The sequence below is a fragment of the Haemaphysalis longicornis genome, unplaced genomic scaffold (genome assembly GCF_048455015.1).
Source record: "Haemaphysalis longicornis isolate Haplotype H1 unplaced genomic scaffold, Haemaphysalis longicornis Haplotype H1 scaffold_1, whole genome shotgun sequence".
Classification (NCBI taxonomy): Eukaryota; Metazoa; Arthropoda; class Arachnida; order Ixodida; family Ixodidae; genus Haemaphysalis; species Haemaphysalis longicornis.
In genome coordinates this window covers 95199040-95226142 of record NW_027526203.1, presented here as the reverse complement: position 1 = coordinate 95226142, position 27103 = coordinate 95199040, and the positions used below count along the sequence as shown (strand labels likewise).

General features: G+C 45.8%; 1 protein-coding gene across 1 annotated transcript in view; it reads left to right on the top strand.

Annotated features, from left to right (window-relative positions):
* The window catches only part of LOC144178212 (nose resistant to fluoxetine protein 6-like), a 216268-nt gene that overhangs the window by 102977 nt on the left and 86188 nt on the right, over positions 1 to 27103 (top strand). Inside the window, exons 2-7 of the mRNA XM_077705894.1 lie at positions 3681 to 3913; positions 5865 to 5979; positions 14912 to 15002; positions 17805 to 17905; positions 20274 to 20456; positions 21439 to 21532. Coding sequence (XP_077562020.1) covers positions 3681 to 3913; positions 5865 to 5979; positions 14912 to 15002; positions 17805 to 17905; positions 20274 to 20456; positions 21439 to 21532 — 817 coding nt within the window. The remainder of the gene's footprint in view (positions 1 to 3680; positions 3914 to 5864; positions 5980 to 14911; positions 15003 to 17804; positions 17906 to 20273; positions 20457 to 21438; positions 21533 to 27103) is intronic.

Sequence of the window (27103 nt, the reverse complement as noted above, 5' to 3'; positions counted from 1 at the left end):
CGATCGAAAATGTGTGCCCGGCTGCGACCGCAATTTCGCCCTGGGGGAAAAGCTGCGGGAACAGTTCTTACCGTACTGTTTCTTTACGATTTGCGCTAAGAACTTTGTTCGATATTGATTCCTTGTTACCTAATAAGCGTTCCGTAACTCCTCTTCTCCTTATATCTGAGCCCATATTTTCTACAAGTGTTCCTGGTCGCACTAGAATGTGCAGTTTGCAACTCCGGGAAACGAATTGTCGTCAAGCGAATGCCGGAGCGTCGTAAGCCGAAATATGGATTGCATGTATTGAGCTATATGCATTTGATGGACCTCACTATATTTATTAATATCTAAGAACTAACAGAACAGAGCCGCATTCATTACGGCACGAATGTTGTTGGGGCGGAGTCTTATCGACGACATTTCGGCCGATCGGCCTTGTCGGCGTCTGCGGTCAGCGATCCGCTCACACCACGCGGACTTTCGATCGGCTGACGTGTTCGTGTCGCCGTCAGCGTCGTGTGACAATGCGTTCTGCCAACTCGTGTCGTCGTTTCGGCCTAGCCGACGCGCCTTGACTAGAAGCGTGCTCGTAGAGTAAAGAAATAGCTGCGGCTTAGCTCAGCTGACCGTTGACGTGGAAAGCAAACGCTCAGTTTATTCTGTTTGAGTCTCGGTTTTGCTTGGTATTACTGACCACGTCTGAAAGCCTTTCGGTTCTGTGCAACGCTCACAGAAGGAGACCGGGCGAACGCGGCTTTCATTCATGGCGAACGGACCGTTCTCTTTGCCGGGCGCAAGACGAGTGAGTCGCATTGCCCGAAATAAGCCAGCGCCGCATGCATGAGAGGCTGCGCGGGTGAATGGCTGCCTCGGCCGCAACGCTGTCGGCGCACGCAGGCCCCAACAGCTGACCCGGCGAATAACCCGATGCGCTTCCAGGGGTACGTGTGTCGCCGGGGGTGTGTCTCCCGTCCAAAGGTCATTTGCGCGTCCTCCACGAAATCGCTGGACAAAAGTAGTAAAGTTTTGCTTTAAAAAGAGAAATACGAACGAACACGATAGCGTTAAGAGTGCTGCAGGGAAGCGCTAATTAACCTAAGGCACCGCGTCGACACGCCAACGCTCCGCAGACGACGCTTCTCTTCGCCTAAAGTGAGACAAAAAGCACTCCAAATGCAAGATTTCTGCTTCTTGACGCCCATGGGACAATCGATGACGTACACGCGGGAAGATGGCGGAGCTTAAAGACACGCAGGAAAGGGCGGGAACGTGGCAAAAAACTTTGAAACCAAAGTCTGAGGTTTCCGCTGCAGTAAAAATGTTATACTTGGCACAGATGACGTTGACCACCCAACCTAACGATGGCTGTAGTTAATTCAGTGTGCTCAAAGCTCTCTTCGGGGCCCCTTTAAGGGTAGCAGAGTGGATCCCTAGAGAAGGCAAGCATGGAAGGGGGCGACCGAAAGTTAGGTGGGCAGATGAGATCAAGAAGTTTGGCGGATAAATTGGTGGCACCCAGCACAGGACTGGGATAGTTGGAGACCTAGGGGAGAGGCCTTTGTCCTGCTGTGGGCGTAGATAGGCTGCTGCTGCTCCTGCTGCTGATCATGATGAATGACATACGGTGTATGCGGGAGTTTGTGACAGAGGCACCTCTGTTGTAGAAACGACAGAATGTCACATTCCCTTACAGGATCATGCTGTCATTTTCTGTTATGTTTTTCAACTGGGGTGAGGGTGCTGGATTTCTCACACCTCTTTAATTTCGTTCGGAAGTTTTCCGGGGTTTCATTTTTATCCTCCCTTCCCCCCGCAGCTCAACCTGTGATGTCACAACCCGTTGACGACGTCACTACTCTCTCGAGGAATCATTAGAGACCATTTTCGTAAGAAAGCATCGACGCATAATTTCAATAAAAAACCACTGTGTGGTTCACGTCATGCACTTGTGTTTTCCTTTAAACCGTCCAAAGCAACATCAGCGCTATGCAATGTTGAGATGCCGTAACCGAACCACCCGTTGTAGTAATTTGGAAAGAATATGCCTGAAATCTCGTTAATCCGGCCTTCAATTATTCGAATTTATGCGTAATTCAAAATGTACGATATTTCTCCGGCCAGGTTTCATAGAAGTCTATGCATAAAAAGCCCGTTAATTTGAACGCGGGTAGGATAGCTACGGATTGTTTGAAATACACGCCATCGCGCCAGTGCCTTGCCGCATGACAAACGACCATGCAAACGCATCCGCTGCATATACACGCCTCTACGTCACCTCCGGCGCGGAAAGAGAAGGTGAACGTCGGTAAAACCAACTGAAACCCTCCAGTGTTCATTTGGGAAGAGGTATTCGTCAATTGATTGATTGATTGATTGATTGATTGATTGATTGATTGATTGATTGATTGATTGATTGATTGATTGATTGATTGATTGATTGATTGATTGATTGATTCCAGGGTTTAATGCGCTGACTCAACGCAGGCGATGAGGCGCGCCGCAGTGGAGGGCTCCGGATGAAATTTGACCACCTTGGGATCTTTAACGTGCGCCGAAATCTCAAGCACACGGGCGTTTTTGCTTTTCGCCTCTATAAGGAAAGGGTATTCGTCAAGGACTACGTCAGTGGGGACGCGAATGCAGTGGTGTGTGGTACTCTGAAAGATGAACGCATCATTGTCAGGTCAGAAACTCAGAACACGTCGCTGGCAGTGACGACGACTATCAGGAGGAGGAGGACGAAGGAATAGTGCGGCCATCCGCTCACAAGTTACGACCGAATAGAATGCCGCCCTTCCCTCCTTCGTCTTTGATGAAGGCGAAGTGGAGGTTTTCTGCTACATTCACTCGCTAGAGCAAAAGTGCACTGTGATTTGGGCAAGCAGGTGAAGGTTCACGATTGACAAACCAGCGCGCAAAAAACACGACAAAAAAAGAAACAAGAAGGAAACCATTGTGTTGTCGAGACACAGAGATAAAGCAACAAGGGAAATTATCGAGGCCTTTCAAATCAGACGATCTGCCGACCATTGTATAAGTATGCCCTCAATAGTGCTGCATGACCGAGAATACGCTTGTCTGAGTGACACCCTTGCATGACCAAGTAAATACAAAAGACTACACATGTGCAGACCAATTAGTGATTGTGTTTTTTGCTTGTGTTTATTCGTTGTAATAATTTACCGCCACGTGGGAGACTGATCTATGTATATTACCAATGTTTTCTTCAAAATAAATCAGTTGTGAGTGCAGCGCTGTCCTGCCTACTTCTTCCTTTTTTGTGCCGTGTTTTTTCCGCGCTGGTTTGTAAATTAGGCGAAAAGTGCTGTAGAAATCGCGCAGTTTTTCAAGCTTCAAAGTGCTGGCATGCCAAAGTGCTTCCTAGTCCGAGTGTACTCTTGTTATTGTTCACTTTCATTAGTTGGAACTTTCATTATTTAGACTTGAGGTGGCTTCCGCTTGCGGTTCGAATTGACGAACATTTACTGCATATAATTTGTCTTCAGTACCGCTATTACTCAGCGCCCAATGATGGCGCTAGTGGTCTTATGTAGTGGGAAAAAATAATTGCAGTACAAAGTGCTTTGATGAAACTTCAGACCACCCAGACTACTATCCAAAGAATGTTTTGCGTTATTATAGCAAGCTTACATTGTTACCGCATTCCCTATATGTGCCATCTTTCAAATTCACAGTGTTTGACTCTTCGAGCAAACTGCCCGCCGGAATACTGGAGGGCACAGTGACGGACCTAGGTGACTACGACACCTGCCTCAACATTACGTTCCCGAACCGCTTTGACGAGGAGCTGGAGGACTTTCGCGGTCAGTACTGCGGCGTTGCTGTACGGTTTCCTCTCCCTGACAAGCCAGAAGTCATCCGGCATGGTGCCGTCATCGTGGACCCGTCCGACTTCCCTGAAACTAGCGTAAGCGACACACAACTTTCGACATTGCCCACTCCAACACACCGTATACGTCTGTGCGTGTTTGCCAAAGTAGAAAGTCCTGATGTCGCTCTTATGGATAAGAAATATACCGCCATCTTGCATAGTGATTTCTGCGGATACCTAAGTTGTGTCCGAAGTTATTGTCAAGACATGAAGTTGAAGCTTACTTTAACCTGGAATGCACTAGAATGCACTTGTGCCTCGCGCCCTTTTCTACTAGTAAACATTGGGCAGGTGCAACAAAGTTTGAAAGTATGATTTGAACAAAACCCGGAGTTTCTGAACACCACACAGCCTACCATTTTCTTGATGAGAATGCACTGTGTCTTATATATATGTAGTCAGAAATGACATACAACTTTTGCATTTCCGTAGCGTCACAATTTTAAAGCAAGGACATAAAGTGGTGACTTTATGCTTCCAAACTTCTTTGTTTGAAGGCAAAAATCTCTGGGGGCTGTACGGCCGACTTATGTTAACATGGAAATTGCGTTGTCTGAGTCTTTCGTTGCGATAATTGGTGCAGGCATTTGAGGGTCTAGGTAAACAAAAGACTACGTCAGCATGTATTCATGTCTAGCGTTATCTAAACTTGTCTTAAGGTAGAAAAAAAGGCTTAAGATAAGCAACTTTACTGTTTCCTTGAAGTGTCTCTGGAGGCGTTCGGAACTTATTTTTCAGTACTTCATACACATCCAGGCCTTGGTTAAAAAACAAATGTGTTCTTTCTCTAGCAGGGCCGTAAAAATTGACTTATGCCAGCCAGCAGCATTCAGAAACAAGACAATAAGTTGCACATTTGCTCTGGTTATCGATCCAACTTAAAGAGCGGCCATATTCCAAAATATTGCCCTTTGCGGGGCACCTCATATATACAGGGTGATCAAAATTAAGTCGATAGAATTTTTTAAATTATAGCCGCTTAGCTTTCCATGAAGACCACTTCTATAGTGAGGTTATGCGCCCAGGGAGATGCAGAATTGGGTGGTAATTATTGATCTCTTTGGCTTGATTAACCAAAATTGAATAGTTAACCTTTTAGTGGCTTTGAAACGACCGCCGCCAAGCTCCTCCCATTTGTTCTGTGTTTCGATAGCGGTTCCGCCTACTGCAGATTGCGATAACGCCGGCGAAGACTTAAATGGTGCCAGTGATCACTTTTGCTATGCCTCCACCCCGTCGTCGTTGTCAAACTAATCACCGTACACAGCAGGCACGTCACACACGGATGAGCTTTGCGGCGGTCTTCACTGTCTAGCATGCGTAATCATGCGAACAGCACTTAAACTTCGCAGTTCGGTATCTCGAAGTACGAATGCGCTGGAATAATTCTGCTAAATACAAATGCATAGAAACAAGTTTGCGCCTAACTCTTCAATACAAACATGCTTGCTTACTGCAGCCGCTAAAAAGCTATTCAATTTTGTTAATTAAGCCACCAACATCAATAGTCACCACCTCATTCTGCGTCTCCCTGGGCGCCTAACCTCACTGTAGAGGTGGTCTTCACGTAAAGCTAAGAGCCTAATTCAAAAAAAAAAAATCTGTTGGCTTAACTGTGATCACCCTGCATATTCTGATGGAGTGTTTAGCTAATCGTATAATGGGGTGGGTTACTGCTAGCCTGTACCGCGCAGAATTTAGGTGAGTACTCAGGAACCCACAGTGAGTCCGTAATTAATGTATATTCTATATTCGTAGCGCGAATGCGCAGAGCAAAATTAGCTTCGGAACGTCCTCACCTCAAACCTTTGGTGAAAATTTATTTCTTCGTGTAGCAATCAGCGGTCAAAACATCGATTACGAGCTGTTTTTTTGTTGAATTACTCTGCCGCGCAGGCTTCAGCACGTTGCAATTGCAGTGTAACATCAAAAGAAATGCTCGGTGTTGATTCACATCTGACCCTTGTGCCTCCTTGCTCTGAAACAGGTTGTCAAATATTTGGCTCGCAAGTCGTACACGCTGTACCACACCTACATCCGCCTGGGCCTCTGTCTTCCTAGTCACTGCACTGTAGAAGATGTGCAAAAACTACTCAGTCCAAGTAAGTGTCTCATGCCGAAGTAGCGGGGAGTAACGCTCCTGCCTTATTCAGCATTGTGGCTCGGAATAAACGCTGCTCATAACGGCCGCCATAACAAAATAACTAACAAAGAAGTTTAAAGTAGAGTTTGAGCTTACCTCTGGGAGCTCACATACTTCCATTCGAAACCGGGCTCAGGCCAAGTTCGCAAGAGTTGGCAGGCAGTGCCTTCGGTTCTTAAAATACTGCCTCAACCCTATACGGATGCAATGCTATGCTGGGGTAATAACATTGAAAGTTGCTTAAACTACTGCAAACCCTATTTGCGCGCTCAAACGTTCCGTGAATTGAGCATTTTGTTGAATTAGAAAACTTTAATTGCTCGCGATAATTTTTATTTGATGATTTTTAAAGTTCCCACGGTTCAGAGAAGTGGCGGCCACTAGGGCCGCATCGCAGAGCGCCCAAACGAACTCCACATTACCGCTCTCTCTCACTCTTTCTCTCTGTTTACTTTTTCCCGCTCTTCGTATTGGTTTCTCACGCCAAGCCGCGCCGGTATGGAAGTAAATATCGGAAGTTTACTGCTCCGGAAGTAAACATGAGAGGCTAGACGAGATAGGTTAAACCATGCCACGAGGGCTCTTTGGTACACAGAAAGCACCCCCTCACAAGAAAATAATCTGGCCACCCTGGTGTACTAGTTGGCCGGCACCTCCTATGACTTGCCAAAGCAAACTTCGGCCCTCCGTCCCCAGCAGCTGTAGAGCACCTGTCCATGGTGGCGGTAAGGCCAGCGCTACAGCAGAGGGTGCCCCAAATCTCGTGGTCCGGACGGGCCGCCTTTGGAACTTGACCCTGGCAACATTCAACGCACAAACCTGTCAAGGGAGGGAAGCTTAGCTGTCCTACTAGAGGAGCTCCCGGACATTAGTTGGGGGTATATCGTAGGGTTAAGTGGAGTTAAAAGAACAGGAGAAGGCTTGATGGAGCTGACTAGCGGGAATATTTTGTGCTACAGAGGACTCCAAGAGGAGAAAGAATACGGGGCGGACTCTTAATCCATGGGGAAATAGCAGGGAACGTGGAAAAATTCTTCAGCATTAACGGAAGAGTCATTGTCAAGAGCCATTGTAATCAAGCTAAACAAGCGATACAGGCTATAGACAGTACACCCCTATGCGCCAACAACCAGCTACGATGGTGAAGCCGTAGCCATTTTCTACGAGGACGTGGAATCAGCAGGGAAGAAGGGAAGGACACAGTTCATGATTGCGATGGGCGACTTTAACGCAGAGGTCTGTAGGGAGGACAGGGAGAAAGTAAAGGGGGAAGCTTTGCAGTGGACAATCGCAACAGCGCAGGAGATGGGATTTTCAGGGAGAAATGCCTTGAGGTTGATAAGCACATTCTTCTACAAACGAAAGTATAGAAAATGCACGTGGAAAAGTCCAGATGGTACGACAAAGAACGAAATTGACTTCATTTTAACGGAAAACCCAGGTATTGTGCAGGACGTAGAGGTGCTACGTAACATTCGGAGTAGCGACCATAGTGTGGTAAGATGCAAGGTGAGGCAGAGAAAAAGAAAAAGAATCAACAGAAAAAGACGGATACTTGTGAAACGTAAGAAACCCAGCATGGAGTCAGCAGAACCAGGACGCAGAAATTTAAAATAACTCTCCCAAACAAATCTGCTCTTCCAAACGAGGAGAACAAGGATAGTGTGGACAGGCTAAATGACAACATTACAACGGCGATCACAGAATATGCAGCAGCTGTGGGAGAAGCAGCATGTAGGAAAGAAACGGGAAAAATGACTAAGAAAAATAAGGGACTAATTGCGAAACGTAAGACCATGAAATTGTCAAATGTGGTGGATCAAATTGAATTAGAAGGGGTGTCCAGATTGATTAATAGAAGTAAACGACATCGAGGAAACGCTGCAAATAGGAGGAAGTTTACAAGCAACTATGAGGAAGCTCGCCATTGGCAAAGACAGAATGTACGCACTCACAGGCGAGCGGGGTAACATTATTTATTTATTTATTTATTGGGGTACTGCTAGCCTTGGGGCAAGGCTTTAAGCAGGAGTGGGCGGTACAACGAAAGGAAACAGCACAATAAAGAAAGAAAAAATAGCACATAATTCAAGCACAAATCAACATTTCGGTGGGTTTGGGAGCTCACGCATAAATGAGCATTACGCACAATATGGACGAGATAACAAAGGTATCAGAATGATTATGCACCAGAGTCTATGACAGCGACGTTAGTTCAGGGGAAACTACTTAGACTACTAGCTTAACTTGCGACGTCAAGCTAGTTACTAAAGAGGAAGCAGGAAAGGCTTTCAAGCGCATGAAAAGAGGAAAAGCTGCAGCCGACGACGGCATAACTGTGAATATTTTGAATGAGGGAGGAGATATGGTGCTGGAAAAGCTCGCTGCACTATTTCGGAATCCCTAAAAATTCAAAAATTGCCGATAGCATGAAAAAACGCCAACATTGTTCTGATTCACACCAAGAACCTTAAGAATTACCGACCCATCAGCCTACTGTCAGTTGTTTACAAGCTGTTCACCAAAGTAACAGTTAACTTCATTGCAGACGACCTGAATTCCCAACAACACAGAGAGCAAACTGGGTTCAGGAAGGGGTACTCACTGTCAATCAAGTAATATAAAAATCCGCAGAATATACTAAACCTCTTTACATGACATTTATAGATCAGGAGAAAGCGTTCCACTCAGTATGAATGGCAACCGTGCTAATAGCAGTAAAAGACCAGGAAAAGAGGAGACGTACATAAGATTTCTGGACGACATATATAAGGAATGTACGTGCAGGATAACACTCCACAACAAAAGCGATAAATTCCCCATCCGAAGGGAGCAAGACAAGGATACACAATCTCGCCAAAAGTTAGTAGAATCTCTGAAGGGGTAATCAGAAAACCTGCCTCAGAAAACCAAGCTTTAGGGTGAACGGAGAATACTTGAGACATTTGAGGTTTGCAGATTACATAGTATTGCTGAGTGAGACTGCAAAAAAACCCACAAAAAATGCTTCAGGAACTGCAATCACAAAGCACGGCCGTGGGGCTAAAAATACACATGAATAAATCTAACGTAATGAAGAATGAACATGCAAAAAACGTCTTATTCAGCTTAGGAAACAAAAGGCTAGAAGATGTAAAAGAAGTAACTAACTCAGACCGACGGTTAGTGCTGACCCCTACCACGAGACAAAAAGCCGGAGCAGAATAGGTATGGCGTGGGGAGCACTGGGGAAGCACTCCCATATAATGAAAGGCAAGCTACCTCCATCACCCCAAGGAAAAACTATACAACCAGTGCATTTTGCCGATGATGACATACGGAGTTGAAACTTGGCGCCTTACTAAACAACTGGAAAGGAAACTTCTATCTGCTCAAAAGGCCATGTAACGAATAATGATAGGAGTAATACTTCGGGACAGGAAACGAGCTTCATTGACCAGGGAACAAACGGAGTAGATGATATCAGAGTTCCAGCAAAGAAAAATAAATGGACTTGTGCTGGCCATGTAGTGACACTAACCGACAACCGGTGGATAATTAGAGTAACCGAGTGGATACCAAGAGATGGGTCTAGAGGAAGGGGAAGGCCAATAACACTATGGAGGGATGAAATCGGTAATTTCGGTGGCCAACAGTGGACTCGAGCAGCACAGGACAGGAGCTGTTGGAAGTCAATGGGGGATGCCTCGTTCTGCAGGGGGCCTGAGTACGCTGTCGTTGATGAATGTGATGGTAATGAAGGGCCCGCGATGATTTTGAATTTTAGTGATAAAATTACGGCGCAATCTCTAACAGTGCTTTCGTTGTCAGCTGCACAGGTTTTCCTAGCTTGATTTCAAGGCGATAAGGGCGAAAGCAATTTCATTGTGTAGAATAAAAGCAACAGTTGTGTGATCACACGTATGTGCACTATGGATCGCTATAAAGCTATTTGGTTGCCGGTTAGGCCAATGACGGGAAGACAAAATGATCACGATCGTGACAAAAAGGCAACCAGTGTTAGCAGTCCACACGAATTATGGGGGCTGAGCACGTTTTATGGTTCGATGAGAATGCCTTGCTTTGTTACCCTTGTAGCTCAACTTAAGGTTGCATTTTAAGCGCTTTTCATCGAGAAAAGCACTTCCAAAGTTTTCTGAGGAATGTGGTTGGCAAAGAGGCAGCTGCAAAAGGCTTGGGTGCGGTAGAGAAGGGCTACATTTAAAACACAATTCACAGCGAAGAAAACACAAGGCAACCTCAACATAGTTAGTAGGCCTTGCGTCTTCTTTTTCATTTTGCTGTGTCACACTTTGTATCACTGGAGAAAAATGGACCATATCTTAGTAGCAATTTTGTAGGTCACGACCTGATTGATTGTTTTTTATTCCATCGGGCAACCAGGTAAGGGAGTTAGAAAATCTAAAAAAATTACCTACCCAAGAAAACCATAAACACGTGCAATGTCCATGGCCCTTTTGCTATCATTTTCATTCGCAGACTACCAGCGGCCAATGTCGGCCCATTCTCGAATGTGTCACAGATATTATCCGATAATCAAGGTGCGGAACAAGTCACTGCACCTTGTGTCGCGAACCAACTGGCGCTTTGCTTTTAGAATGTGGTCCGACTGCCGGTCCTGAGGCGTGCCCCGAATTACTCCGTCAAATCGTGGCTTCACCGGCGGTAGCCAGACGGCGACGCTGCTGGCCGTAGCTTCGACTTGACGTGCCAAAATGAAAAATTCAATTATTTAGAGAATCCAGGGGTTTTACGCGCCCAGGCTACACCTGCTCTATGAGGCGCGCCATAGTGAAGGGCTCCTAATTAATTTTGACCACTAGGGGATCTTTCACGTGAGCCGACACCTCAACACGTAGGCGCTTTTGGTTCTCGCCCCCATCTCAAAAGCAGGCAATGCGGCCGGGATAGAATCCGCGTTATTGAGTCTGGCAGGGCAACGCCTTAGCCAGTGCTTGCTGAGCTCGGCATCTTCCACGGCAAGTACTAACTTAAGTTGATAAACGAAGAGAGTGAAGGGGTGGGATTCAACTTATTTGGACAGCTCTGGCCCCACTAAGCTGTGCCGCCTCTTGTGCAGGGTCTGAGCCGGACTGGGCTCTAGTGAGATTTTGTAGCCATTTTAGTCCCAAGTAATGTGGCAAATTTGAACTGTTGCAATAAATCGGCTATCTCGTGACATGGTCAAAGCAAGTAAATGAGCCCGCCCTGTCGATCTCTCATTGATGAAGAACAACACCATTGGAAACAACAACAACCACAACAAAAAGAAAAGTGGTGCCAAGAGGCCTACTGCACTCAAATTTCACCCTGGCTAAATGCCTTCGAAATGTGTAGTAGGTACCATGAGAACTACTGCGACGTGACCGGTAGCTCTGTGCAATGCGTGGTTATTCAGTTTCAGGCACTCAAAATAACGCCCTTGCAGACGACAAAGCACCTGCCGGCGTGTCGCGCAAACAGCCATTTAGCGGAAGTGACATGCAGCCGTACAGACCGATCGGCCTGCCTCGCAGCGGGAGAATCCAGGAAACTCGTATTTCGCGCCGGTACGCCTGGCTTTCATGGCTCTGAAGAGGCTTCGTTAACCGTACGCTTCTCTCCTTTTCGTGTGTCGTCGCGACATCATGCCTACGCGGTGTGCTTGCGGGACAAGCGCTCGCTTTTCCGCGCGCCTCCACACCCCCGCACGCGCGCGCTTACATTCTCCTCCAGGCTGGCCGAGCCGGCCGCGCCGGCCGGTCCGCACAACTCGCGCCGTCAGGCCAGGCCGCCTGGCCGCTCGCGCCGACGGCTGAAACGTCACCTCCGCCAGCCCGTAATAGCCGCGTTTTGCCCAGTTTCGTTTTCAAAATCGTCGATTTTTGCTGGTCGCTTGCGGCGTACTTACGCACATTTTAGGTGTTATACTTCGTACATCGCGGTCTTTTTAGTCATGCTATGCAGGAACAGTGATTTCGCGCGGTCGAAATTTTGAGTGCAGTTGGCCTTTAACAGAAGACGCCAAAAGTTTGGTAGTCGGGTTCACAAAATTAATGAACATACTGCTCTTTCCTAGTGTGCCGTATAAATTATGCTTTAGTTTGAATAAAAGTAGCAGAAATAAAGTGATGTGAATACAATATATTTATTTCGCTTTAGTAACGGTGCTCTAAGAAAGCATAGCTTCCAAGATTTTGTGTGTCATTAGGGAACCCTGAACAAACATTTTCTGCTCTCTGAGTGCCTCATTTAAAATGGGCTCGTGAGACTTCGACACATACCTTTGCCATTGCCATTTTGTGTTTGATTGCCGCGCCAAATATGACCTACATCAGTGCTAGACCGCGTGACGCAACTCCTTCCCAAGAAATCAAAAAGAGTTTGGAATATCCTCTTGCCCATAGAACTCATAAGTACCGCGTGTGGAGACACACCCTTCAAACAACACTTGTAATAAACCCGCGGGCCTGCTTCAAGGCACTTGCTCTCAGAGACGAATCATTCCAATGAGTATGGTATTGTGCAAGAGGACGGTGGGTTGGGTGACTTGGTATGAAGATTTGTGAAGAATGAGCAGCTACTATAAGATAAATACACTAAGAATAAAAGCAAGAAATGGCGGTGACTCGTCTTATTTTTCATCTTCCTGTTCTCGTCTTTTAGTTGTGTGTTTCTCTCGTCACGAAGGGGAGCCGCAGGCCAGTAACGTGTCCCATCGTACGATGCAACTAAAAAAATGTCCTGTGCGCTGCTAGACTAGGTGAGGGAAGCAGGATATCACATTAGGCATGGTGTCCCAGCGAGGATGAATATTTCCAGTGAAGTCATACCTACGCATCCTAACTTATTCTATTTGCTCCCTTGGAGGCTGCCATTGACCATTCATTGGCAGTACAACTAAATTTGTTGTACAGGCGTGCGCCATGATCGACTGAGGCAGGAAAATGAAAACGTAATAGATAAATACAGTCTTTAAAAATTTAAAATTCTATGGTGAGGAACTTCGGTCAGGTAGATTAATTGGTGGTTTATTTTCAGTCACGGGCGAACTACTGTAAGAGTCAGATGTGGGCAGACAAGGTTACACCTGCGGGCAAATACAAGAATTGCATTGCTCGGAGCGCAATCTGTTTCGACCTCTAGCAACAGAACTTGTGACCTCCAAAAATTATTTTAGTTTTTTCGCAGTGTAACTGATAGCCAGAAGTCAATATTCAAAAATTAAATGAACAGGTCAACGTAACACCATGTCTGTATTAAGCCTGATCTAGATTTTTTTGTTAACGGGAACGAAAGCTGATCATTTATAATTTCGTGAACGCGAACAGACCTGTGTTGGTGATAGTTTTGTTGTATCCTACCTTCACGACTTTTCCGCCAATCCGGCGCCTTTTGAGTTTGCCAGTTTCTTACATTTTCGGGGGCGTAACAAATTCATGTAGTGAAGCTAAGAAGTGTAATGCGCATTAAAGCGCGGTTAAACGATTTTCTCAGGCGTTGCGAACGATAGCTCTGCGAACCCTTTACTTTTACAAAATGCAACAATATTCATTGTATTAGAACAATGAGCCGGTGCATTCTTGCTGCCTTTTGCAGCAGGCGCAACTATTACGGCCAGACGGGATATGCTCCGGCCATAAACATATACGAGAACTAGTACACAGTCATAGGAGTTGACGCGACACTTTTCATGATTCAAGATCACCCGAATTATCTGAAAGCCAGGAAACCACAGATTTAGGCTCCGACAACTATCCGGGACTCACATATCCTTTGTGGGGGTGCGCTGGGCCGTTTGCAAGTTTACATTTGCATACACCGCACCCAATATAAGCCACGGCTACCACGCCGTATTTAGACGAACAGGGGATCTAAAAGGGCGCCAAAGTCTGCTTTGCTTTACGACAGAGACAATGTTATCTGATTTCGGAAAGTAAGCATGCGTCTGGAGACAACGCGGGCGTGCTAAGTTTTCTATTTGGACGTCATCAGGAGAACGTATTGCTAGGCGTGTAGGTTGAGGTCTACAAGCACACTGAGTGGCGCCACTGTTTTTGCGCCACTGCACAACACTGTTTTTGCGCCACTCAGTATGTCTGTATCCTAGTCATAGGCATCATGAGCAATAAAAAGCCTGAACGGGACAAAACGTAGTGTCGTGTGACTGCGAATACCTCCCGGATAAAGAGAAACTTGCCGGGTTGTAACGCCAGCGTGATTCAATATTACTTGTTCAGCGAAAACAGCTTTCAGAGACACATTTTCGGCGGTGTCTTTCACTTCTGAGCACGCGCACATAACCAGTTGCCCGGTTATGCATGCATAGGTTGGGAGGAGAGGGAGGGGTGGGGGGAGGGCTCGCGGAGCTATAGGTTTTATTCCTTTTTTGATGACACGTGGATTGTGCTGGCGGGAAATTTAAACGCGCACGTCAAGCAGTCCAACACTCTGACCGGCCCGGTGTCCTCAGTGGTCGAGCGCATTGGGTTGGTGTGTTACACAAACGCGGCGGGAGGGAAACAGACAGCTCCATGTTTGTCCTCTAGAATAAAGCTTGGGTAATTCCAAGTTTCATTAAGTAAATTGGCTAAAAAATATTGCTCCATCATAAATTACAAAAAAAAAACTTGTTTTGCTTCCAGCACACTGCGGACTGCGGACGGTGTCCAGCTACGCAGGTCATCCTTCTTCACAGAGTGGAAGGGCACTAATTTTTTTTCTGTGATTGTAACTCTAAAAGGTGTCCGCTGTCTTTGATATTTTTCACGCAATTACGCGAATGAGCAGTCATTGATTTTTTGTTGGTGCGTCGGACAGTATTGTAGGCACGAGACAAATTAGTACCACGTTTGAAATATTTATTGCCAAATATCAGGTATCTAATCTCATGCACGTGTCATTTCCCGCAGTAAAGACGTATCTTCATCTGAATGCCACGGTGATCAACTGCCACGTTCGTCCTGACGACCATTCGATGAACAAAGACCAGGTAGCCGCAATGTAAGCGGATTCGTTCTGCTTCTGCTTCCCACGCTCCTGCTTCTCCCCATTTTCTTGAATCTTAAGAGAAATTTACAGTGCCTCTTCTTCTATGAAATTTACTTTTATCACACATTTTTGTATTTCCTTTACGTGCCGTATTGAAAGAGCATAACTGAGTGGTCAGTAACATTTTCAATCCCATCTGACTTTGGGTAGCAAGGCAGAAAAAAAAACCGATAAGCAAACCAAAACCTTTCACGGTGAAAGAATAAGACGCCAGATTCACTGCCTCAAGCGAACAGAGGTCTGTTTTGTCATTTAGTTCCTTTGTTGATTGATTGATTGTAGGGTTGAACGCGCCGACGCAACGCAGGCGATGAGGCGCGCCGTAGTAGAGGGCTCCGGATTAATTTTGACCACCTGGGGATCTTTATCGTGCGCCGAAATCTCGTACACACGGGCGTTTTTGTTTTTCGCCTCCATCAGAAAAGCGGCCGCCGCGGCCGGGAATCGAACCCGCGACCTCGTGCTCAGCAGCGCAACGCCTTAGCCACTGAGCCACCGCGGCGGGTTTTTAGTTCCTTTGTATTAGCCTAACAGCACAGACATGGCACTCTTGAGTGTTTGTGTAATTTGTGTCCAAATTTGTGTTTATGACCAAATACACACACTGCTATTGTCGGGGACCACTCTGCTACCAAGCTAAACCCCTTAAATATAAATACATGAAGTTCGTTATTGTGTGAGCAAATTTTGAGGCACTTTTACATGCATTGAGTTTTTTAAATCTTATCAGCTCGTTCAATGTTAGCGGTATTAAGAAAAGGAGGCGAAAGAGGCCTCGACAGGCCCCACCGAAGTATTGCCGGTTTATACCAAATGTAAAATAAATGAATTGGCCAATGATAGGTGAAATTCCGACCACCTGAACGTGAAGATAAAAAAAGGGGGGAAAAGCTACTCAGAGGCCCAAAGTCAGGAGTACGGCCCAGGGGAAACTCCCCTGATCTCCCTGGGAAGCTATGAAAGGGGTTGGGTTGAATGCGCTGTCCAGAATTCCATCGGCGGTATGTTCATTTGCACGCTTGCGTCACTAAAGACGAGAATGTGTACCCAAGTCCTAGGGCTACGCCAGTAAGTATAAAAGGGAGGGATGGGTGGGATGTTGAGCACCGCTGTTGTGTGGGCTTATTTATTCGCAGAAGGGAAGAAAAAAAAATTGTAAATGTTGGCATTCCTTTTAGCAATATGGCTACGCCATATTAATGGTTTTTCTAACCAGAAAATCTCATTTGGTTAGAGGTACACACGCATCTTGTAACGCTCTTCCCTAACGCGCAATGAACTGCGCGATCGTGATTGCGTCATGAAGCACACTAGGATGTTATACCGCTTTTTTGTTGACCAGAATAATCAGGCTTGTGCAGTGTGCTGATGTGTATTGTAGTGCCAATTATTTTATTGTGAAGTAGTGTCGTGTATTTTGGTGTAGTGTTGAGTATAATGCAGGATCAGTACAACGCCCCTTCGCACAAACTGTACTGCGTAATCAGGACAGGGGCCTTGCGCCATAAACATGCATCCATCATCAATCAGGACAGCAGTGTTGTAATACCGCCCCTAATCAAGGACAACGAGATCGTACGGGACGATTTTAAAGACCCCAGTAGACCGTAAAAGGGGCTACCAAAAAGGGGCTACCCCAGTAGACCGTAAAAGGGTCCGTAAAAAAATTCCCCCGCATTTCCCCGAGGGGGAGAATGTGAAAGTGCGAATGCACGGTTGTCGGCCCGCTTGCGGCGCTTGCACTCGGCCTCCGCAGCCCACCGCCTCGCCGCCTTCTCTTCCATCTCTTCCATCGGGTTTGTAGTATCACGTGTACACCACGCAGTTATCAAGCCGCTATAACGCCGCTGAGTCGCCAACGCACGCCGCTGACGACGTAGTTTGAATGCGTTAAAGATATAAGGCGCGTCACTAACACTGGTATCAGCGTCGCGTCCGTGGCTTGGTCGGTAGAGCGTCGCGCTGCGGCCGCAAAGTCCTCGGATCGAAACATGGCGCCGGATGCTGTTTCTTTTTTAAATATAGAGGAGCACTGCGGACGCCGCCGCCGCCGCCGGCGGTGGATGGTTTGGGGTCGCTTATAAAGTGCATTCGCACTTAAAAGGGGCTACCACCAATCTATTCATGTCACAATTTCCCGATGAAGAGCACTGCTTAATACCAAAACTGACAGGTTTGTAGCTTGGCCGACGCCTGTGCCGGTATGCTGCTACCCGGATCGTTTTCTGAGATGACCCGTGCGAGACTCGGAGGCGAAGAAATTCCTCGTATCACCTGAGTCTACTTTAAACCAAGGGTGATTCCAATCGCTGGAGGGCGCGTGAAGTTTAAGATTTTCTTACCGGGATGTAGCTTCGTGCCTCCTGAAATGCATATTCGCTACGTGATATTTAATATCTCTCCGCTGTACACGGCGTGCCACCCTTCTTAAAATTATTCCCCAAACTAAAAAAGCGTCAGACATTGATTTGTTATGTTTTCCGCAGTGATGCATACACTCATTTCGCACTTGGAATCATCCTTTTGGTGCTTAGAATAAAAAGCCGATGAATCTGCCGTATGCTGAGTCGGGCACATATACGCGATCTGCAGCCATCATGATATAGCTAGACTAGAAAACTACTAAAACGCGTCCCCAGATGATTCTTTCTTATGTGTAAATACTAACGCACGCCGTAAACATGTAAACTATTCCACATTCAGTAAGCAGCAAGCTGGTGATCGTACCTGTTCTCTTGCTGTCATTTCTCGCAGTGCCGTGATTGGCTTCTTCGTCTTTATAATCGTGCTCGCCACCATGGTGGACATTGTGTACCGGTTGTACGAAGACTGGAGATGCCACGCCTACATGCAGAGTGAGTTTTTTCTTGCTTTCTTATTTTTCCTTTGTGTGGTTTTTCTTTCTGAATAGACCTAATGTGAAACAGGGAATTCGGTTTTCAACAAATTATTCTTCGGAATAAAGACATGGGGGCGCTTGAAATTTTCGAAATTTACTTTTCTCTTCACTGCTTCAAAAGTGGCGGGAGCATAGCAAATGAAATAGTCCAAAAGCACCCGAAGTTCTACGTACATCAGCACAACTGCCTATCCACATGCTAAACAAAACAGCTCAAACTTCCCGGTGGGGGATACGACACAAATGGTACCATGACAGTGCTTGGGTGCTTTAGCATGCAGTTAACTAGCAAAGCTATGACACCATTGTAAAGGCTGACTTTGGAAAGAGCGTGCGAATGGGCCGTTTGTGTTTCTCGCCGGTACTTCTTACGTAATTCTCCCGCTTATCTGCGAAAACCACTGCAGGGGCCCATTGGGCCCATTTTCTGAATGAAACAAACTTCTTTTTTCATCGGCTCGTAACAAGTGCCTTAGCCCAGACCTGATACAGCGGCGTACGCGGAGGTTCCGATTTGGTGGTGAGAACTGGATATCCTTCCTCCCGTGGGTCGGCCAACCAGCCATTCCAACATGCGGTTTCGGAAGGCAGGGAGGAGGTATTCTGTGGGAAGTTGCAAGCATCATATAATACGTCTCTGTGCTCTTTGCGATGCAACGTATTTAGCGAGCTCTTTCGGGCTTCTTGTGCAGAGCAAGTAACATTATGTCTTTACAAGCTTCTGTGTAGCCATAGCAGCCCTGCTGCAATAAGATTGAAGCTAGTAATATGGAGTCACAAGTCATTACCTTTTGCAGTTACCGCACGAAAAAGGTCGTTACCTCCCGCCATCTGTAAAACGGAAAATAAACTAAACACAGCACCATAAATATATGATATGAGAGTTATATTTTCACTTTTCGGGGCTTCGTACCGACGTGTGGGGAGTTTTCATACAACCGAGTGTTTTACACATGCTTTTTCGAGAGTTTCCTGAATTTCGTACTCCCTTATTCGCGCCAGCTCACACAGTGAGATTCTTTCCTTGGTGCTTGAAAACAAGAGAGAATGGATTCTTTTATAACAGTAGTATACATGGTACATACGCTCGTAGTTGCGGCATGGATCTCTTCGGTGAATGTTTCAGTTCGGTGTTTAAATGAAATCGTTCTTTCTTCAGCGCATACATTGGCGATTATAGATTATAAAATTATGACAGCAGTCTTCCGTATGATATCTCAGCCATTGTGACGACTTGGTTTCCAGTTTTCCATGAATAATGAACCTCAGATAGCGTAATATCTGTATTGCAACGCAACATCAATGGCAGCGACTTTGTCCACTTAGAGGAATATTGCATAGCTACATGCCAACAGGTATAGCCTACCTTCAAATACAACAGAGAGGGGTTCGAAGGAAAAATTCGTATTGACACGGGGAATAGGGGTAGACCTGTTGGGATAAAGGTAACGATTATACGTCAGCAATACAGGTCGTGTGGCAGAGACTAGACGTAAATGAAGAATAGCAATCTTTTCAGCGTTCATTGAATCGAATTTGTGATAACTAATGTTTAAGAAAACTGGAGGGCTATGTGCATTATATATGCTCCATGCATATGCTTCAAGGTTGTTCGACATGGCTAATGCTGTGAGCGTACGTAGGCACCCCTCTGAAGGCGCGAGGCCAGTATACTGACCTTCTACCTGTCCCGCATCGCATACACAATCTTTAAAAACCTCTTGGGGGTGCATCGGCTGCTTACACAAATTTAGCTCTCGTATCACCGGGGCGTCTTTCGTGTGCTACAATCATTTTATGCTGCGTAGACATGCGAGAGTACCATTGAAGTACTTGGGAAAGCGCAAGAAGAATGAAAGGTGGAAGTAGGCAACAAGCTGCGTTGACTAATTGTGTCCGTATTCCTTTTTGCATTCCTTGATAAATATCAAAGGAAGACCAACTAGCCCAAGTTTTTCACTGACTGTACAGGTACATGTTGCAGCATTCATTCAGATCACATAAAGAGCATTTAAAAATAAATAGGAAAATGAGCTCTTCAGGAATCTTTAGCACCTGCTTTGCTTTCCCACTACAATGGTGTGCACATCTTCTTGAAAGTACGATTTAAATATAGCTCGGGGCTTCTGCATCTAAGCTAGTGAACGATTGAGGAAATTACGCTCATTAAGCTTGCTGGTAGCGGAACAGCGCTGTTAAATTACGAATGTTCCTTACTCTTGCTGTTCAGACTCTCTCTCTGCGTGATGGGTACTACGTTTTACGGAAAGTAACAGAGTGGTGATAGATTAATTTATGGTTTTTCTTACTACTGCCTTTTGCAGAACCAATGGTGCAATCCCTCGTGGACATGTCGGTTCTGCGGGCCACAGAGAAGCTACTGACAGTCAAGACTCCGGAGGATCGTCACCATCAAAATCTGCAAGCAGTCCATGGCATTCGCACGTTCAACGTCTTCTGGATAGTTGTCGGACACACTTACGCTTTCGCCGAGCAGATTACCTACCGTACGACCCCACCCTACCTACATATTCGTCCCGATTACTGTGCTTTCAAGTGAAACTCGAGCATAGATTGTCTGGTGAAAGGTAGTAACTAGCAAAAAACCAAAAATATTGATGGCATTAGACAGACTTCCCGAGCATAATGGTCGTTGATGTTTTCCATGTTGGCAATGAAGCTCTATTCGAAGCCATAGTTCCTCATAACTGTACCAAAAGTAGGGCCCATAATTTTCAGCATGGCTGTCGCTATGGAAAGATAACAATTTATCGTCACATCGTAAAATTGATTGATCAAAGCCAGAATTCCCTGAGTTAAATAGCTAAACAATTTGAATTCAGTGGCATCCCAACGCCGCCCACTAATGAAATGTTGTTCTCGTATAAGTCGCATAGCGTGTCAAATTAAGGACGTGTCAAATTACACGTGTCAAATTAAGGACACGTGTCAAATTCAGGACGTAACCTCAAGGAAAACAAAATATTACTCTGGGATATTCCTTTGTTTTTATGTAAGGATAAAGCAAGAAAACTGAAAAAAAAATGCACATCTATCATGTTCTGGTTGCCTACTAGCAACTCCACAATATCACAATATTTGCCTACTTTATCCCAATATTGCCTACTAGCTACTAGACAATATCACAATATTTGCCTACTTTATCCCAATATTGCCTACTAGCAATATTGTAAATAGTGAATTTTGTGTAAGCAAGCAGCTTGCAAAAAAAAGTAACTTTTCTGCCTACTAGCAATATTGTAAATAGTGAATTTTGTGTAAGCAAGCAGCTTGCAAAAAAAAGTAACTTTTCTGCATGCCCGGTAAGAGCACACATAGATATCCTCAGCATTCCATATTTGTAGACCCGCACGAGGTTTTACAGGGGAAATCTGTATTGCACTGTCATCAGGCACGTAATGGTCATTGGCTCAATGACGAGTACTACAAACAAAACCACGCGGTTTTTTCGCTTTGTCTCTTTAACAGGATCTGGAAATAACATATTGGAATATGCTGGAAGCGTGCTATTCCAACCCGTGATAAACTCCTTCCTCTGTGTTGACTCCTTCTTCTTTCTCAGGTAAGAGACACAAAGATAGTGGCTCAACCTCACCTGTCCTCTCATAAATGAAGACTGTCCAATCCTAGAAAGTCGCAGGCTCGCAGTACACGATAAGACTTTCGCGGGGAAATTTAGGTTTTACTGAGCATGTTCAGGTTTTCCTGATCATGCAACATTACCAGATAATACACAAAGGTGTATCTGCGAAAGCATTAGGAAAAGTGGCGGCTCAGGCGTATGCATTTAACGAGAACGATGGAGCTGTTATAAAATTCTAAAGCATAAAGTCTTGTAGCGGCTAGAAGAATTAATAATGGTAATTTCTTGTCAGCCAAAAAGCAATCATTGTCAAAATAGCACGCGGAATCACTCAAACACGCTCCTTCCACGCTCACCAACCTGACCCATAAATGGCAGCCGTCTATTTGTCCAACCTTCCAGTGTCATCTTCGACTCACGGAGGTCTTAACGCTACAGAAAGGTAGCGTTAAGATGTTTTCTTTACACCGATCCGTCATACATTCTTCTGCAAGTTATTTTGCTAATCTGTGAAAGGCAAACGGAGCCTCGAGTTCCAATCGGAATATCGAATCTAGAAACTATATTTACATGTCACACAGTTTTAAAATGAACGCATAGTGATGTTAAAGTTAGGGTAAACGCATAATATAATAATATAAATTACAAAATATATAATATAATATAATATAAATTACAAAACATAATATAAGGCATAATATAAATTACAAAAAAATACTTATGGCCCCCAAAAGCAGTTGTAATTCGCGCTATTACGTATTTACCGTGACACATCTCGGGCCTAGTCTTTTAGCGCATTATAGCCGTGGAGTGTGAAATTTTTTGTCTGGGGGGCGGCATTAGTAACATCTTGATGCGCTTGTAAAAGCGGCTGTAAATTCTCGTTAGCTCCCGCGCTTAAATGCGCAGCCTTGTGTGCCAGGAATACTGTATCAAAAATTTCTCAAATTCCAGTTCTGATTTTACGCACCTCAATACAAGAATAACATGTGTAATGACCAAGCTTATTGTATTAACGTTTCTGGCATGCCGTATTTTAGATTAATCACTAGTTGATGATAGGGAAGTTGAGAAGTTGTTTATGGTTTTGCCCGTTCTGAACATTCCAATACATGGACTCGTATAGGAGCAGTATGGCTCCTGAAAGTGGAGTATTTTATTTTTCTATTACATTTGTGAAAACAAATTATATTTGATTTGCAATATAAGGAAACAGTACTACTAAGATGAGACTGATTAACGTTATAGTTGTAAAGAAAAAAACAGGATGTAGCCGTTTCTGAAGTCGGTCAGGAGTCTGCGTTGGTTGATTTAATCAATTTTGATAACTAATATATTTTTTAGAGTAGGGTAAATGTCATGTAGAAAATTACGCTGTTCTGATGGACATAGCTGTCTTGATGGGCATAACGAATACGGAATTCAGCGTTTTCTCTACAGTATAAATGTGACACGTCAAATAGCAGGAATAGAGTAGTATACGACATTGACCTCCTAATAATGTGCAGCCGTTGTCCAGCGTGGACGCCCAAATGCGGTGGAGGGAACTGGTGATATAATTACGTCAATTGAAGTGTTTGCCTGTCGCCTAGAATCAGAGCGATTTTTAAGAGGCTGACAATGCCAGCCCTTATCCACCAAACAAAGCGAGTGGTTTGCAAAGTGTACGTCCAATTGAGACTTATGCAACCGGGACTCTCCGCCGTTTTCGCAATCCGTTCGGTTAGCCAGTTTTCCGGCGTACGCGAGCGTGTGCGTAAGCATGTGAACATGCTGCTCTTTCGCGACCGCGCTGTGAAAGCAAGCCGCACATGCCGGTGGTGCTGTCCAGTAGAAGAGTTTACATATCGGTGCATGCCGTCAAAACTGCAGCGCTTACAAAATTCACTTTTTTTCTGAACGATACAGAGTTCACGGTCGGGATGAGTTCTTCAGTTCACGGCCGCTCGGGCGGCCGTGTCCAGTCAAAGCGTTGGCCTGCGTTTACAAACAAATGAAGTGCGTGGAAGGATACGCCAATATGCCTGTATGCTCGGTGATCGCGGTACAACGCACTCAAACTTCGGAGCTTATGCGAAGAAATGAACTGTATCAAATGCGTATCGGTGACGCCGAAACTGAAACCGAAACCAGTTTATCGGGAACTACTTTGCCCAGTAACACAGAGCAGTTAGCCTCTACCTCCCTCTCTCTTTCTCTCAGCTCTCACCCCATTGCCACAGAAAGTTGTCCCCGAGTATACAATTGTACGGCGCTGACCCAAAAGATGGAACGACAGCAGTACAATGTACAAGGCGAATGAAGCACGCCACAGCGTCATCCCGAATATAAGAGTGCGGAGCACAGAATGCCGGAATATCCGTACGACAAGTCAACAATAAGGATTTTGCATTCACTGCATCATAAGGAGTGCTTAGGTGTCCTGAATCTTCAACACATAAACGAACCGCTACTAGGTAACGTCCTGAAAGGCACAGAACCACAAGGCAAGCGGATAATAGGATGGTGGCTGTGGCTGATGCTCTGTGTCTGGCGGCAACATGACATCCTTAAATAGGCCGTGCAGCACTTACCATCGATTACTAGGAATGTATTTTGGGGTAAAGTGTATTGTCCCAGCAATCTCCTCCCGCAGGAATTATGAAAATTCGTTCACTGTAACCAAAACTACGTGCGATGAGAAATGGCGCATAATTGTTCGCTCTCAACTCGACCGCAGACAACGCGACGAAAGCTGCGGGCTCTCTTCCGGAGAGGGGGGCAGCTCACGGCGTTTTTTCCGCGGCCTTCAGGCCGGGGAGTTTTCTCCTTTTATCCGCGACGTGGATGGGTCTATTTCTGGTCTGGTGCCACAAAAAAAGCAGGCATGAGTGCCTTCTCGCAAGCAAGCGCTCGGGCTGGTAGGGCGTTTTTGAAGCAATAAACGATTGTTGTCGGGTGGTCTGATTGTTGTCGGGTGGTCTGAAGGGAAGTATTGAGCTCGTCACTCAAACTCCGCCCACACTCAGAACACAAAAGAAACGGCAAGACTGTGCCTACAGGTTCAGGCATAGCAGAGGTTCGTACGCAGCGCCGACAACGGCAGATCGTCACAGGAATTGTGAGAAATTAGCCGCGAAGTTGACCAGTGACAGCCGATCGGACAGCCATGGCCTCATGACGTCGTTTAGGCCATGCCAGGGGTGCATAATGAGAAGGACTGAAGACAGCGTGGTTGGTTTTTCCGCGTGTTTCCCAGCATTTTGCGCGCTCACCGCTTTACGTGCACGTGTACTATTTGGCTCAGGTATTTCTGTTAGTTTAAGCTTAGCGGCGCGCAGGTTTGCTAGCAGTGCTCAAAGAGTGTTGCAGGGTTTCGCAGGCGCCCCCATACTGCGGCTGGTCGTCTTCTGCTTTTGTTTCTGACCGTATTTGTACATATCTTGTTTTTATTAAGGTACAAAAGAATCGTTTCGTGAAGCATGGTGTACGCGTGACAAATATGGCAACGTAAGACGCCGTCGCTTACGCCAATTGGCCAGAGTCGTCTGAGACAACCCCAAAGCGCCGCAGTGCTGTGCAGCTAAAACAGCACAGTGTGCGCAGTACCAATCGCAGTAGGTATCGGTACTTTGATGTTCACATGTACTTTCGTAACTTCCACTGCTTACCCCACCGTTCTTACTGCTCTACAAAGAATGCGCCCTAAATGTACTCGCAAATAGCTCCTTCGACAAGCTTATAAGCGCTGCTAATTTGCGTTTGCTTTTGCCGGCCTCAGCCAGTCGCAGAGCGGTTGGATATGACATCATAGGTTCTGTTGCGGGAAATGAGCTAGTGCGTCGCACGGTCATTCTCTTTTTTTGTCCTAATTATGTAGCCTATTTGAGCGAAGTTTACGTTAAAAGTGGGGTCGGTACGATTCTAACGAGACAATCTTTCAAATGAACCAAACTTGTGTTTTGTCTGCATGACCCCTCTAAGCGCCGCACGAGGCTCCCCCACCGGCGCAGTCGTAAGAAAGGGAGGGCGCTCTGAGAGGCAGCTAAATTTTTGGCACTCTTGTCCATATGATTGCGCCGCACAGCCACCGTGCTAAGTTTAAAACTCTCACTTTTAACCCACAGCAATTCAATCGCCAAGCTCGAAAACCCAGCGTGCTGAAAAACTCTAAACATCAATCACAATGCAAAAATCGAAGGAGTGCTCCGCTGTGTTCAATCAGACATTATTGGTCTCGCATTAAGAACTCATAAGAAGTTCTTAGGTATCCTCAGTCTTGTTTAGTGCGGAGGGGGGGGGGATAAACGTCTTCATAACGGAGGACCCATTCGGTGCACGACCCAGTGAGTCCGTGCGGAATCACTATTAGCCTTTCGCGGCCAGTTTCGAGTTTCGCGGTTAATTCATGAAGAGTGTTTCGTCAAGGCAGTTTCGTGAAGCCTGTTTTGTAAGGCCCGTTTGGTGCAGTCTCCTCAGTAAAGCCTGCCTTATAATGTCGCCGTTCGTAACTGTCTTCGAGAAAGGTGCGTGCGGCGAAATAACTATTCGCGGTCAACGTCCTCAACCGGTACTCGAAGATCGCCATACAATGATTAATGATGTTTCTTGGACCGCCGCAAGTCTCAACTTCGAGGTTACGTACTGTTAAGCCTCAATGTAGGTAGTTGGGGCTAACGCCACGGCTTGAGCAATAAAGTCGTCAACCGGTTCTCATTCAAAAACTAAAACTGTGCACCGTGCTTTGCGTACTAGTCGTCAGGAGACCTCAAAACGAAACGCTAGGCCTCATCGGGCTTTACCCGATAGTTACTGCTGTTATTTTAACAAATTAATACCTACCCAGAGAGCTGCGGGTGTCCACTGTTAGGAATTATTCAACGCTTTATAAGCTAAGCAGTCTAGTGCATGCACAAAGCAATTACTGGAATAGCCAATTAGTTAATTCCAGCACGAGCCCGAAAATGGTCAATCATAAGAAATATTTGTCAGTGTTCTGAATTTACTGTGGACACTGAGAAGCCTAGAAGGCATTGAAACACAGAGCACACACCCTGCGGTGTATTCGACAAAGCTTCATAGTAGGTGTGTGTGCTTGCTTTATCAATCTATGCCGCGGTCGCCACAGCCAAACCGATGGTTATTTTTTAAGGCGAAAGCCTTATCTACCCCATTCTTCTAAAAACCGTCATCGCCCTTCTTGTTGTTTCTAAAGTTGCCAGATGAAGGAAATTGCCGCCGCTGTAAGAAGTAAATAATTCATTTGTCACTCCGTGGGTATTGAACGATGGTCTCGACTGTACCAGTCCGATGCGCTACCACTATGCTATTCCTGCACGTTGGTACCGATAAGCCAAAGGTGTGTAGCGCCCTCTGGTTGGCGCTCTTAGCCGGCGCCTTGGCGCCAGCTATGAAAGACGAGAATAAAGAAACGAGCGGCGCGTGCTGGGTGCGCCAGCACGGCACGGGAAGTTCGATTCCTAAAGCCTGCCACGATGGTACTTTCTCTCTTGCGCTGCGTTGCGGCCCCGCGGTTCCCGACAGTGGTGACTCCGGACTAAGACATGACCG